The sequence below is a fragment of the Rhincodon typus genome, chromosome 20 (assembly GCF_021869965.1).
Source record: "Rhincodon typus isolate 14 chromosome 20, sRhiTyp1.1, whole genome shotgun sequence".
In the NCBI taxonomy this organism is placed as follows: domain Eukaryota; kingdom Metazoa; phylum Chordata; class Chondrichthyes; order Orectolobiformes; family Rhincodontidae; genus Rhincodon; species Rhincodon typus.
In genome coordinates, this window is record NC_063351.1 from 24543699 (window position 1) to 24559419 (window position 15721).

General features: G+C 39.3%; 1 protein-coding gene across 1 annotated transcript in view; it reads right to left on the reverse strand.

The window, feature by feature from the left end:
* The window catches only part of LOC109919487 (dedicator of cytokinesis protein 1-like), a 344368-nt gene that overhangs the window by 301429 nt on the left and 27218 nt on the right, over positions 1–15721 (reverse strand). The window contains exon 3 of the mRNA XM_048609182.1: positions 7656–7739. Within this exon, the coding sequence (XP_048465139.1) occupies positions 7656–7739 (84 nt within the window). The remainder of the gene's footprint in view (positions 1–7655; positions 7740–15721) is intronic.

Below are 15721 nucleotides of genomic sequence, written 5' to 3' on the forward strand. Positions count from 1 at the left end.
GCAAGTTATCCCACAAAGACCGATCTTCTATGTAATATTCTACAGGCATTATTCTTTCAGCCTCCTTTATATGTAGCATTTCCTTGGAGATCTATGTCTAGATCTAAATAAAATGCCATGTCAACAGCATCAATAAGATCCAGAGTTTCAGTTTTATTTTCTTTGCTCTCGTGCTAGGGGGTAACTCTTCCCATTTTCTCCCACAAATAAGATCACAAATTCTCCCACACTAGAAAATCCATCACAAACATTTACATGCATAGCATCACTACAAATGACTGAGGTCATATTATTGGGATCCCAAACCCGAGAACTTCAGCTAACACATCTATATTTGCAATTTTTTACAGAAGTTTTATTCATTTGCAAGAAATGCTTCACCTTTGAATTTTTCATAGCCACACCTAACTCAAGCACATCAAAATTTGGGTCATCTGTGTGCCTAGCTAGTTGAGCTGTCTGCCGGACTCTTCAGCTGCTCCATCTCGCCTTTTAACAGCTTTATCTTTCTGTTCAGATCTGGTACGACTAACTGCAACAGGATTGACATTTGCCAAGTAGGAACGTTAGTCAACAATTACTTTGGACTCACCCTATTTAACTCCCGACCCACATATTTGAAAGTTCAACAAGCCTAAGTGCCAACTTTGAATTCCTTCCTAATTTGATTGATAACCTTTATTCAACCCCAAAAGTCACAGGTGGTCCCACAAAAAAAAACTGTTGACATGCAAAGATATCAGAATGTTTCCCATCTTAATGCTACTAGGATATTGCTGGGTTCTTCAATTTTAAATTCCTTAACATTAGAAGAACTGCCCTAAAATAAAACTACACCTGAGAAGTATGATTAAATTTATAAGTGCTTTTACGCAATTTCTAGATCTTCCTGGTGTTTCCCTAGTTTACCTAGAAAGAACAAAATAAAACCAAAGAACTACAGGTGCTGGAAAACTGAAATTGCAGGAAAAAGGACTTAGCAAACATGGAGGAAGGAAATGCAACATTTTGGGTCCAGTGACCCTTCTTCAGAACTGACTGTAACTACTATATGTGCTAAAGACAAGATGGGGGTGGGGGATCGGGGGAGTCAGGGTTAGAGATGAGAATGAGAGGGAGTGAGTGAATGATGGAAGGATACATGAAGATGAGGCCCAAAGAAAAGACAACAGTTGGACAGACAGAAGAATGTGTAAACATCAGCCTGGAAGAATCAATAGCTACTAATGGGGACCATTTGTGCCTGACAATGGATCCGTTGTGGTAGCAAACCGTATGATGACAAGGCCCGATGTGTGGAGGTTAAGGTTAGGACATGGGAGAAGGTGCTCTGCTCCTAAAATTATTCAATTCGATATCAAGTCCTGAAGGCTGCAGGGTGCCCAAGCGGAAAATGAAATGCTAATCTTCCAAGTTGCGCTGAGCTTCAGCACTGCTACAAGACTGAGACAGAGATATCAGCCAGGGAACCGAGTCGTTTGTTGCAATGGCAGGCAACTGGAAGTCCAGGGTGTTTTTTGTGGATTGAACATTGGCGTTTTGTAAAGCAGTCACCCAGTCTCTCCAAAGTAGAGTAGGCCATATTATAAGCAGCAAACACAGCAGACAGAATTGAAAGAAGTGCGGGTAAATCGTTGCTTCACCTGGGAGATGTGTTTGGGGCCTTGGATAGTGAGGAGGTAGGAAGTAAACAGGCAGGTTTTACACTTTCTGCAATTGCATGGGATGTTGAGAAAGGGAAGGGAGGTGTCAGAGATGGATCAAGAGGAAACAGCAGGGTGGAAATTGAAAGCAAAACTGATAAACCTTTCCAATTCCAGACAACACAGGGAAGCAGCAATGATGTCACTGACGTACCAGAGTAGGTGTGGGTGCAGGCCGAATAGGGCTGGAACAAGCAATATTCCATATACCCCATAAAGGGGGGTGGGAGGACTGTGGCCCATGTGGGTACCCACGGCCACACCTGTGACCTGAAGGAAGTGAGAGGTATTAACGGAGAAGCTGCTCAGGTGATGACTAGCTTGACCAGTTGGAGGAGGATGGTGGTGGTGGCTGAGGAAAGTTCAAGCTTTTTTCCAGGAAGATGTAGAGAGCCCCAAGACCACCCTGATAGCGGACAGACATGTAGAGGGAGTGCATGTACATGGTGAAAAGGCAGCAGCTCGAGCCCACAAACTCAAAATTCTGAAAATGACTTCAAGCCTCAGAGGAATGGTGGATGTAAGTAGGAAGGGACTGGACAAGGGGAGAGAAAAACAATCAAAAGAGTCAATGTAGGAGTAGGAGTAGGCAGAAACAATGGGACTGCTCAGGCAGTCCTTTGTGCATTTTGAGAAGGAGGTAGAAGTAGGTTGTGCAGAGTTGGGGGTCTATGAGCTTAGAGGCAGTGAAGGGGGGAATCATCTTATGAAAATGAGATTTAGTGACCGCTGCAGATACAACAGTCTGTTGTTCAAAGGTGGGGTAACAGTCCAGGGGCGATAGGTGGTGCCAGGCAACAGCATCACCCGAGTTGGCAGGCTTGATTACAAAGTCAGGGTTGGATCTGAGAGTGTAGTCAGTTCAAAGGGAGGTAGGGTGAATAGGTACGGGGAAGGGGCAGAAAAATTGAGGTGACCAATGTCACATTGACAGGTTGTCAAACAGGTCAAGTGCAGGTAAAAGGTTAAAGGGCTGGGTCCAGGCAGAGGGAGTGCACTGCAGCCAGGTGAAGGGTGAAGAAAAAATGCCGCTTTGATACCTATAATTAGAATCTATAATTAGATATCCAAGAAAAGTTGCTAATGTGGTGAAAATGATTTTCAAAATTACCTTGCCAGCTGTAGGAGGGCCGATTGTAAACTCTCTTCACCTCAAACATTCTGCAAAGCCTCTAACTACAAACCTGGCCTTGACCTTAGAAGTCTCATCTGGTAGAGTCTTTGTCACATGGTGGGGGTGTATGGAAAAGGTCTATCTACATCCGAAGTTATTCAGAATTCTTTATAGTTCTGTAATTTTACTTTAGCTCTTATCATCCTATCTCCATAGGATGGGAGCATTGCTGACCAGAATTTGTTGTGCCCCCTTGAATGCAAATCGAGGAGGTATTGGTGAGCCACTTTCCAGAATCACTGCAGTCCGCTTTATATAAGTAGAGTTGAATGGCCACAATCATAAATGTGAAAAACAATGAAACTTGATGCAGTGATGAAACAATCAAACATTACATTTATATATGTACTAGTTATCTTAACAGAAGTGTGCTTTGCTCAGTTACACTGTTGCAGACATGGTACAATATTCATGATTTTTTTTTAAATGCTGTATCATTGTGCTCTTCTCAATTTCATGTGTGATTTGATGCTCAATTTCAAATATGAAGTAATCATTAAGTTTCAAATCCTGCTTAAAAAGATTCATGTCATGATTGTGCAGTTATGATCTGATCTGACTGACTGGACACAAGAAACTAAAATCATGGCTGCTGCAAGTCACCTGACTATACAAATGCAAACTCAACATGGATTAAAGAGAAACATGCTCAAACATCTGAAGTCTCTTGAATAATAATGTCGACTATTGATTGCAAGTTCTAGCATACGCTAAAATTGAGAAATAAAATTTGTGATAGGCCCTTCACTTAACCTCATTTGATAGAATATTTTCCATACACAAAAACAAAAAAATTGCTGGAAAAAGCTCAGCAGGTCTGGCAGGATCTGTGGAGAAAAATCAGTTAACGCTTTGGGGCCAGACCTGCTGAGTTTTTCCAGCAATTTCTGTTTTTGTTTCTGATTTACAGCTTCTGCTGTTTTTTTTAGTTCTTATTTCGTATATTTTCCATATTTTGTTGGAATCTGCTGATAGGAACAAATGTAGCATTTATTATGCCTTACTCAAGTAGCAGGCTGAAAATCAATCCCTGCTATTCCCACAATCATCACAAAAGTTAAAAAATTTATGAGAATATACAAAATTCACTTTACCAGTCTTTCAGACCTAGTTGACAGAAAGCATGGATCAGTTTCTGTACTACAATAAGAATGACTATTTGTTACAAATAGGCACAGATACACAATTATGAATCGTTGACAAAAGACTCTGCTAAAACTGTAATTCCCATTTCCCCCCCTCCTAATTATAAACATCACTCTACCCACACACACAGACAAGACCAAAATGAAAGGTTTTAGAGAAGAGGGAAGGACTGGGAAGGCATTTCAGACAACCCTGCCCACTAGGTTCGTGAAGTTGATCTTTTTGCTCATCATTACGCTGCTTCTTGGTCTCTCTTCTGCAGATATTTTGTTTGCAGGAGGCACAATGCAACCAGTTCACACATATAAAGGTTTTAATTTCACAATAAAAAAGTCTCAGCTTACAGAAACTGAAAATGGAAAACAAACTGGCCGCCTTCAGGTTTGAGATGCTTTTCATTGTAGAAGGAAACAACATTTTTATGTATGAGGACAGCTTTCAGATTGGTTTGTTAGTGGACTCTAACTGGTAGACACGTCACCATTGAAAATGTGTTTGTTAGATGATGACAGGCAGCTGTAAGCTTTGTTTACATTTAAACCTTGCTGGTTGACTGATTGGTTCATTCCTAGGGACAATACCTTGACCAGAGAATGGCTGTCAACTAAAATAAATGCAGTGTGTCCTTGTTCTTTTGTCTGTAATGAAAAAGGACCCTGTGTATTGTTACATGTAGCTTCCAGGATGCAGAGAGGCCAAACTATGACCTCAACTGAATATTAAATTGGTTATCAGCATAATTTTTAGCACACTTGGGATAGTGTAACATGTTATCATCTCACAGAATCACATCTAATATTGGAGACTGTACTTAGACTTTTGCAAACATGGGCTAGAAGCTATTAGAAACAAGGCATTGACTAATCAGAGCCAACTACACTAGCTGAAATTTTAATGTTAACGCTCAGTCATCTCCCCAATATACTGTACAATTGAATTTCAAACTAGATGAGGCTTCTTAAAAAAAAAAAATTCTTTTTCTTTCAACTCCCAATATGGTTGTATGAACCTAGTTCAAAAAGGAGTCACTGTACAAAATTATTCAACTAGCTGACATTGTAGAGAGACAAAAACGGTAAACACTGTTGAACATACAAGTAGCACAGTAACAGAGCAGATAATCAAAGTACTGAATTCAAACAAAATTTTTTATATCTTGCTGAAAGTGTTTGCTGGTATATGTAACCATTTGCTTCCAGGAATTTGGACTTATAACAATGCAGGTGCAAATGAATGAAAATCAATCTATTCCCAAGCATCCCGTACATTTAAGATTATAATATTCTTCTCAGAAATGAAGTTTCTGAAGTTTTACTCATAATGAAGAGCGCTAGCATCGAATGAGAGAAAGGTCGAAGAAAACAACATTTGCAAAGTGACATGGCTTCTTTAAATTTCCTATCACAAGAAGCAGCAGATTTTCAGTGTCACCAATGTTGCTGTCGACCATAGCAGCAACATGATCCTCACTTTATTTTCTATGAACATTTCATCTTTAAATACCAATGAGCAACCTGGTAAAAGAAGGCAAAAAACTGTTCCATTTTATTCACAATAAAAGCATTTTGGTATATGCATTCAGCACTTCGGCAAGACCATTTTGGAGCCGCTATCACAGGTTCACTCGTGATTCTGCATTCTAGCTTGCACTAACTCTGTTCTGATTGTTTGGTATGTTCATATGACATGGGTACACAAATTCGGATAATCTGGAGTTACCAGCCCAGAATTCTGGCTTCTCAGAGGCATCTTTCTATTGTATTGCCTATTCTGTGGTGGCAAAGACTTATAACTTTATAACAACCAGTGTTTCGGTATGTCAGAACCTGATAGAAAGGATGTTGTTAAACTTCAGAGGGTACAGAAAAGATTTGCAAGGATGTTGCCGGGACTGGAGGGTTTCAGTTATAGGAGGAGACCCAATAGGCTGGGGTTATTTTCCCTGGAACATTGGAGGCTGAGGGATGACCTTATAGAGGTTTATAAAATCATGGGGGTATGAATAGGGTGAGTAGTCAAGGTCTTCTTTCTAGGATTGAGAGGGTGGGAGAGGCAAGAGTCCAAAACTAGTTGGCATAGGTTTAAGGTAAGATGGGTAATGTATGAAGAAAGACACAAGAAGGAACTTTTTCATGCAGAGGGTGGTGCATGTATGGAACAAGCTGTTACAGGAAGTGATAGAGGTGGGTACAATTACAACATTTAAAAAGGCATCTGGATGGGTATATGAATTGAAACACTTTAGAAGGAACGTGGGTCAAATGCTGGCAAATGGGACTAGATCAGATTAGGGTGTCTGGTCAGTGTATATGAGTTGGACCGCAGGGTCTGCTTCCATGACTAATCATAATTTCACTGAGACATTGATACAAAAATCTTACTACTCACAAAGCCACATGACTACTTGATTTCATGTCAAAGCCAGTACAGAACGATTATTTTTAATGGGGTTGTCATTTTTTTTGTTTACATACCAGATCAGTTTCGCTAGCTTTCTAAGTTGCCATATATGTGAAACAGTGATCCATGTGAATAGAACGTTGTCAGTTGAAACAACTTCCTAAACAGCTATTGAAACGAAATCAAAATCTGTTGGCCTAGAGGCCAACAAAGAGGGCGCAACCATTCCCTTAAATATAAACATGCCAAAGTCCATCTGATTCAAATATTCAAATGGAGATCATCTCAAACAGCCTTAAGCTTACTAGGATAAATCCTCAACTTACTGTCTGAAGATTACAGATAAATTGCCTGTTACTTGAATGCAAAGGAAATTTGGAAAATTCTGACCATCAAAACATCAGTTCGTCAACTTGCTATCAGTGTTTACAATGCTTTAAGTTTGCTTGCAAAATATTGCCTTGTGTAAAAGTTACAGAATTAAGAAACTTGCTATCTAACCTGGAGACATTCAATAAATGTTTCTACCTTCTATGTTTTAGACCCTTCACTTAAAGAGGTCAAAGTTCACACAGACAAAAGTACATGTTTGGAAAGTCAAGTTTAGAAAACTACAGATCAGGGCAATTATCAGAATTATCACCTGCATCACATGTACTTTGAATAATACTGATTTTTGTTAATAAATCAACAGTTGATCAATAAGGAAGAAATCATCCCATTCCTTAGTTGGCCATATTAACTACTCGACTCTAAATGGAATTTGGAATTCAATGGAATTCAGAAAAAGAATGGGATCAAGTGTTAAAAAGGGTCTCATCTAGCAACACAATTTCTTTCCTTTAGGAAAAAAGCATGTTATTTCAGTCCTTTCCCCATCATACACATCTCTAACTAAGCAGAATTCTACAGAAAGTCAGTACATAATAAGTAAGACCTAACAAAACGACTGAGGACAAGCTAGCCTTCCAGTCAATATATCAGGTGTAACTTCCAATGACAACTAAAATGAGGCGGGGTGGCAGTTTGCAGGAACCAAAATCTTAAAACTTCTTGACAATGTCATCCTCATGCACATATATTTAAAGCTAACTATGGAAGCAAGCTGAAAAGAATGTTTTTGACCCAGCACCATCAAAACTACAATTTTAATCCATAAAGAAATATGGGAAACATCATAATCTCCTAATTTTTAATGTGTATATTAGAACTCAGAAAATATTTGCACTTGCCTTCACAGGTTTCCAAAATGTGCACTGTATCACCAATCTGCAGAGGAAGTTCCACTTCCTCCCTGGAGTCATAATTGTATATTGCTGAAAACAAGAAGAAAATTGAGAAGATGATTCAAATTTAGTTCTATTTACAATATAAATAAACACTGCGCGATCATACCAATTATTAACATATCAATATTTTATAGCATTACTTTGAATATCTAAATAAAAGTAAACAGCACAGGTTTTTAATTGGCCCTGATCAAAAGATTCCACTAACTGTAAAACTATAAACGCTACTTTCAAGCAACTTTCATAGACATAAGCATCTTAATATTGATTGAAGCAGCAAATAAAACAAATCCCTGGACAACTACCACTGCTATTCATGTGGTTATTGTCTGAATGAAACTAGCGAGAGTAAGTCATCAGAACATCACACTAAAGACACTTAACTGGACACTTGGAAATTTGTACTGATGTTCATGGATATTGGTTATCTATTTTTTTTGGCTCATAGTAGACTGACTGTCCGTCTTAAATCTAGATGTTTCAAGTAGTCAAGACACTACCAGCAAATCTTTGCCTTTTTCAAAAGTCACAGATAATACTTAATGTTTAACTAATACGTTGGACATCATCAATCTAATTACTATATCAACACTTAGTTGAAGACAAATGCAAATTAAATTTAGTGTCATGAAGCTAAATTTAAATTCACACTTTTCTCCTGGAAGATCACTAAATTAAATACTAGCAACTTTCCTAAAGTGATTGCAACAGACAAGCAATTGCATGCTGCTTTGTGTACAAAGAATTGCTTGATAATACAGAAAATGATGAACTTCCAGGTGTTTCAAATCAGGATGGACTTGCTTACTAACCCTCTTTCATGCAATATCAATTGTTGCTCCCTTAAAATCTGGCATTTTTCGCAGCAATCCTCATGAATACATGGCGAAAAGTTAACAGCTTTCTTTCTTCAGCAATTCATATTTTTAATTTATCAAGAAACATTGCTCATTTTATCACAGATATGTTTCACATCACTTGTTGCAGCTGAACTATAATCCTGCAAAAGTGCTGATTAAACCAGAAACCCCACTGCAGAACTAAATCTCTAGCAGGTAAATCTCTCTTCAGAAAAGGGATATTTACTCACAATTCAGACATCAACTCTCATGCTAGTTCATAACATTTGCCCATTGGTCATATTGTTATTAGATAACAGATGAAAATATCTTCAAACAAGTCAAGTTCACTGATGGAAATCAAAATAATTTTTCACATATGTAATTTGTAACGGATTGTTCCACATTTGCTCTGGTTTGATAGATTTTAAGTTATACACCAAAAGACTTCACAGATGATTTCAGCAAAATAAATTGGTTCAATGAGCAAGTTATTTAGCAATTGGAAAATAGAGAAAACTGAAGAAATGTCAAAGTAAATGAAGTGCAAGGAATAGCCCAACACTTCTGTCACTTTCAATGCAGAGCTCGTTCAGCTTGCACTGTTGAACACTATGGCTTATCCATTAGTTCCCACATTCACTGTGTAAATGCACTTTTACTTCACAGCAGAATGGCAAATTTAAGAAAATATACATAATATAAACAAACTGCAGAAAAAGCACAGGCAATCTGGCAGCACCTGTAGAGAGGAAAATCAATACTTAATGTTTCAAGTCCAGTGTGACTTTTCTTCAGAACTCTTCAAAGGAGTCATAGTGGACTCAAAAGAATTAACCATATTTCTCCACAATGCTGTCAGATCTGCTCCTATTGTGTGTGTTTTTTTTTTAAGGATTTTGTTTTTATTTCAGATTTCCAGTTTCTGCAGTATTTTGCTTTTATTTGAATGCAGATTACAGCAGCAAAATCGTGCACTAGTTATGAGAGGCAGATTTAATACGGCACACACAAGCGATGGGTGTTTACTGATCTGAATTAGATTAACATGAAGGAGGCAATTTATGGAATAAACTCACCAATGTCTTAGCTAAAAATATTACATTCAAATAGGAGATATTCCAAATTCATTGCAGAGAAAAGAATAATGATACTTGATTAGGAGAGATGAAAGTGAGTATAGGACTTAGGTAGCTTCATTCTTACATATTCCTGCACTGTTTAAAGGTTAGAGCTTTGAGTAAAGCTAATTATAGAATTAACATACAATATACATTTATTCCTATCTTTTAATTTTGAAATTGCAAAGGGAAATAGTACTTCGGAATTAATGGAAATATGTAGTCTCAAATATTACAATGCAAATTTTTGCGACAATATCTTTCAACATCTGACTTCATTTAACAAAGTTCAAATAACCAAATGTGGATAGAAAGTATAGTAACATCGCTACAATCAATTTCATTTCAATTTATCACTTCATCAATTTTCAATGAAAGACCAGAAATCTTTTCCAGTTGACCAGCTTATATATGATATGATAAGCTTGTGGTTGATAGTACTCCAAGTGCTAAATAAAAACGGAAAGAACTGTGGATGATGTAAATCAGAAATGAACACTGAAACGGAAGGGTCACTGGATCCGAAATGTAAACGGATTTTTCTTGGCAGATGCTGCCACACCTGCTGAGCTTTTCCAGCAATTTGTTTGTTTACTGTATTTTCTTAACGATGGCTTCATATTCAATATTTTATCTGGACCGGAGTTTGAAGAACTGTGGAGACATCTGTTTTTTTTTTTTAAAAGAAATGGTAAACAAAAAGGCACAATGGAACTTTTCTTTAAAATGACATAGTCCCAGATAATTGCTGCTCTGGTTCCTTAAGTTCACTTCAGGGAAGGCACCTGGCTCTTTTTTTCTTCCTGGGTTTTATGTCCATTCTGATTGAGCAGACTTGGAGATTGTGTTGTCATTACAGTTGGGGAAGCTTGCATAAATGAGCTGCTCAGCTCATGTCCCCTTTATGGAGCACTTTTATGGAGAAACCACCATGAAACCTGACTGTCCACTTGAAGAATGACTGGAACACTTTGCAACATTGTTTTTCCCTGAGAAAGATACATCTTACAAGACCACAGAGACATCAACTGTGTTGGTAGCACCCATCTGCACAAAGCCATAGTGTCCAAGGCAGGACGGTTGGGTGTGTGTTTTTGGGGTTACCTAGAGAGAAAACATTTACACTTCAATATTATAAACTGTGGTAACCAATTCTACATCTTTATGGAGCAAGATTTAGTAGTACGTCAATCTTGTGTATTTATTAAAGAAACATAGCTGATGGATTTTTTTTTATTCCAAGTCCAAATGATTGGCCATATCAAGACCTCGGTAGAACAATTAAATATTTGTTGTGACCGATGCAGTAGTGAGATTACTCTCATCTCGGTCATAACATAAGATTTGAAGCTGTCATTGGGTTACCCAACGCTGACAACACACGATGTGAAGATGGGTAATAGAAATCAGAGAAGGATAAAAGTTAAGACTCCAGGTCTCTTGTGCAACATTAAACAAAAAACAGCTTTGACATTTGCTACAATTCTTCTGTGGAGAAAGACATATCCCTCAGTAATTTGCAATAAGTAACCAAGGGTAGTCCACAACATTTAACATTGCAAAAAAGGAGGAAAGCGAACAAGATGATAAGTCAATTGAATTAAGTAGCATTCAACTGCAAATGATGCAACTTAAATTTTTAAAAAATGAAAAACAATCTTGAACAGGGAAAAGAATTAGAACCGAGAAGACTTAAGCTTCAAAGAAAAGATAAGATAAAAAGGGGGCATTTCAGGAAAGACAGTAAAAACTGGAACAAAAAAAAGACCTCTGCTTACAGGGAACATTCTTACGGGTAAAGATCGGAGTCCAAATCAAGATGCAAAGGGAAGTTGTTCAAATACATGCAAACACTCCCAAAATTCAACAAAAGGGATACCAAGTCATCTTTTCACTTATTTTGAAAAGATAGCTATGCAGATGATGTGGCAAAAAAGAAAACTGAACGCTTTTCACACAAAGTTCATTGACAGGCCAAAGCTCTTTCTTAAGGGTTCTTTAGAATCTTATTTAGATTAGCACCTTTAATTTTCATAGCAGCTTTCAAGGACCATTTCGCAGGGAATTAGGAGGATATTTGGTACCTTTACTAAAAACATGACCTGGATCCCAGAATATCTTTACTATTTCAGGATTTGGTTACTCAATTCCCAGAAGCCATTCGCTTGAGAACAATTACTGTTGCAGTGCTAGAGAAGTTTTCTTCTATTCATTCACGGGATGAGGGTGTCACTGGCTGGACCAACATTTATTACCCATTATTGCTCAATAGGACAGCTAAGAGTGAAGTACATTGTTGAGAGTCTGGAGTCACATGTAGGCCAGACCAGGTAAGAATGGCAGTTTCCTCCCTAAAGGACATAAGTGAACCAGATGGGTTTTCCTGACAATCGACAATGGTTTCATGGTCATTTTTAGATTCCCAATTCCAGACTTTTTATTGAATTCAAATTTCACCATCTGCCATGGCAGGATTTGAACCTGTGTCCCCAGAACATTATCTGGGTCTCTGGATCAACAGTCCAGCAATAATACCAGTAGCCCATCACCTTTCTTCTAATCCAATTCTTCACTCAACATGGATTACTGACGGAGATCTAGATGTATCAAGTTTCCAATTTTACATTTAGAATTTTTTTTTTTTTAAAAAAAGGAGGTTTGGAAGACTCAGTATAACACAGATGAAGTCTTCAGCATACCACCCATAACCCACACTATCTGCTTTAGAAAGCACATGTCAGACCATCACTCCAAAGAAGTCAATCTGGATGTTCACCAACCAGAAACCTCAGATGAGCCAGGAAATCTACTGAAGATCAGGCATGCAGCATTCAAGTCGGACGACCCAGACCTATACAGAAAATCCAGATATGACCTCCGCAAAGCCTTCAGGGATGCCAACAGGTAGTGCTGGACCAAGTTAGAGGCATATGGACACTCGCCGCCTCTGGCAAGGCCTAAACAACATAATGGGATACAAAATGAAACTTAGCAAGATAGTGGACAAAGACACATCCCTCCCAAATGCTTTCTATGCTCAGTTCCAGCAGCACAGTTTTACCTGCCCCGACAGCCCCCAACGCACGTTTCCTCCGTCACTTACATGTCAGATCAGTGTTCCCAAGAGTCAACCCAAGGAAAGCGATGGGCCCAGAGTCCCAGGCTGTACACTTAGATCCTGTGCGGACCAGCTGGTGGAGGTGGTCACTGACATCTTCAACCTCTCCCTCTGACAAACGGAAATCCCTACCTGCTTCAACAGACCATTGTCATCCCTGTACCCAAGAAAGCACATGCAATGTACCTTAATGACAATTGCCCAATGGCTCTGACCTCCAAAATCATGAAGTGCTTCAACAGACTGGTCATGGCCCACGTAATCTCTAGCCTCCCAGCCTGCCCCAAGCCCCTGCAATTTGCCTACCAACATAACAGGTCCACAGTGGATGTCATGTCCCTAGCCCTGCCCTCATCCCTGGAACATCTGGACAACCTACAGACTTCTGCACAACGACTGCAGCTCTGCCTTCAACACCATTATCCCCTCCAGATTGATCTCAAAACTCCAAGACTTCGGTCTCGGCTCCACCCTCTGCAACTGAACCCTCAGCTTCCTGACCCACAGACTGCAATCTGTGAAGACAGACAACTGCACCTTGCTCCACGATAACACTCAACACTGGAGACCTCAAGGATACGTTCTTAACCCCCATTGTACTCCCTGTACTGCCAATGAACACCATCTATAGGTTTGCTGACGACACCACCACCACTGTGGCAGGACGGATATTAAACAACAATGGGTCAGAATACAGAAGAGAGATAGAGGGCTTGGTGACATGGTAACGATAACAATCTCTCTCTCAATGTTGGCAAAGCAAAAGAACTTATCATTGACTTCACAAAGAGGGGAGATGGCCCTGATTAAATGCATCCCAGGACACTAAAAGAGGTGATGGGGGAAATAGCAAATGCACTAGTAATTATTTACCAAAATTCACTGGACTTTTAAGCACGCTGTTGTGCAGAGGGACTTGGGTGTCCTTGTGCATGAATCACTGAAGGTGGGATTGCAGGTGCAGCAGGTAATTAAAAAGGCAAATGGAATTTTGTCTGTCATTGCTAGAGGGATGGAGTTTAAAAACAGGGAGGCTATGCCGCAGCTGTATAGGGTCCTGGTGAGGCCACACCTGGAGTACTGTGTGCAGTTTTCGTCTCCTTACTTGATAAGAGATTATACTAGTACTGGAGGGGGTGCAGAGGAGATTCACTCGGTTGATTCCAGAGTTGAGAGGGTTGGATTATGAGGACAGACTGAGTAGGCTGGGATTATACTCATTGGAATTCGGGAGATCTTATAGAAACATAAGATTATGAAGGGAATAGATAAGGTGGAGGCAGGGAGGTTGTTTCCGCTAGCAGGTGAAACTAGGACTAGAGGGCATCGCCTCAAAATAAAGGGAAGCAGATGTAGGACTGAGGTCAGGAGGAACTTCTTCACCTACAGGGTTGTGAATCTGTGGAATTCCCTGCCCAGTGAAGTGGTTAAAGCTACCTCGCTGAATGTTTTTAAGGCAAGGCGAGATAAATTTTTGAGCAGTAAAGGAATTAAGGGTTACAGTGAGTGGGCGGGTAAGTGGAGCCGAGTCTCAAAAAGATCAGCCATGATCTTATTAAATGGCGGGGCAGGCTCGAGGGGCCAGATGGACTATTCCTGCTCCTAGTTCTTATGTATTAATTTATGGACAAGAGGTAAAAAAAAAAAAATCCTCATAAACGAATCAAAGAAAAAAGTTATTAAGAAGAGGTTTGAATGCTCCATGTTTGATTACATATCCATGTTGTGGAAATGGTGCACAAGAGCATGCAACACTGAAGCACTGCAAACCACCATAAAGAAATGGGCCAATAAGCATGTCAAGACGTAAACACTTCAACTAGGTAATGAGGTGTTCATTTTATTGACTTTATAAGGTGAACCATTTAAAGTGCTGATGTGGAGGTGCCAGTGTTGTACTGGGGTGGACAAGGTCAAAAGTCATATGACACCAGGTAAGAGTCTTTGTTACTTTGGTTAGACCCTTGGCATGCGACTCTTAGACCTGTCACATTATTCCAGTCATTTGGTTTGTCTCCAGCACCAGTTTATTTTTAACATTTTGTAATTGTATCTCTGCTTCAATTGATCAGATTATAGTTCATCCCTTCACTTGTTATTCAGTTGATGACACTTTATTCACACTGTTTGACATTTCTGATCACCTGCAAAGACTTATTATTCAGCCTATCAACACTCCACTCACACCATTTTATGATCTTTTGATCTCTCTGCCTATAAATTCTGTGCCTGTGTGATTCTCTTCATTTTACCTGACAAACGAGTACCGCTCCAAAAGCTTGAGATTTCAAATAAATCTGTTGGACTATAACCTGGCATTGGGCGACTTCTGACCATTTAAAGCACTGTTCAGTAGTTTATAGAAGATAGATAAGCGGATTGGTAAAGTAAGTTATCTGACTGACACCAAGATTGCCGGAAAGAGAGTCGACTGTGTCATATCATGACTGGGAGAACAACAAACAAGCACAGGCATATCCAGTAGCTAAGGCAGTGGAGAAAACAAAATGATGAGAATTGCATTGAAAAAGGGCCTAGACAATTCCAAAATTGAATCTCCAACCAGCTAGTTAGCTAATTCTGAACTATTAGGGAGGTCAGATTCTTGCTTTCATTGGTAGAGGCAGATGATGAGGAAACCTAAAATGAAGCCTCTTGAAATAGGAGTCTATTGGGATAAACAAGGTGTACATGTCAGCAATACATGATGTGGATGTAAGGAAATCCTGTCTTTTAAAACATGGTCCTTGTTGTTTGGGCTCAGGTGAAAGCAAAATTCTAATACATGATGGAAAACTGCCTAATTGAACCCAGTGAAAAAAAGCTGGGATAACAAGGTGTAGAGCTGGATGAACACAGCAGGCCAAGCAGCATCAGAGGAGCAGGAAAGCTGACGTTTCAGGCCTAGACCCTTCTTCAGAAATGGCTGGG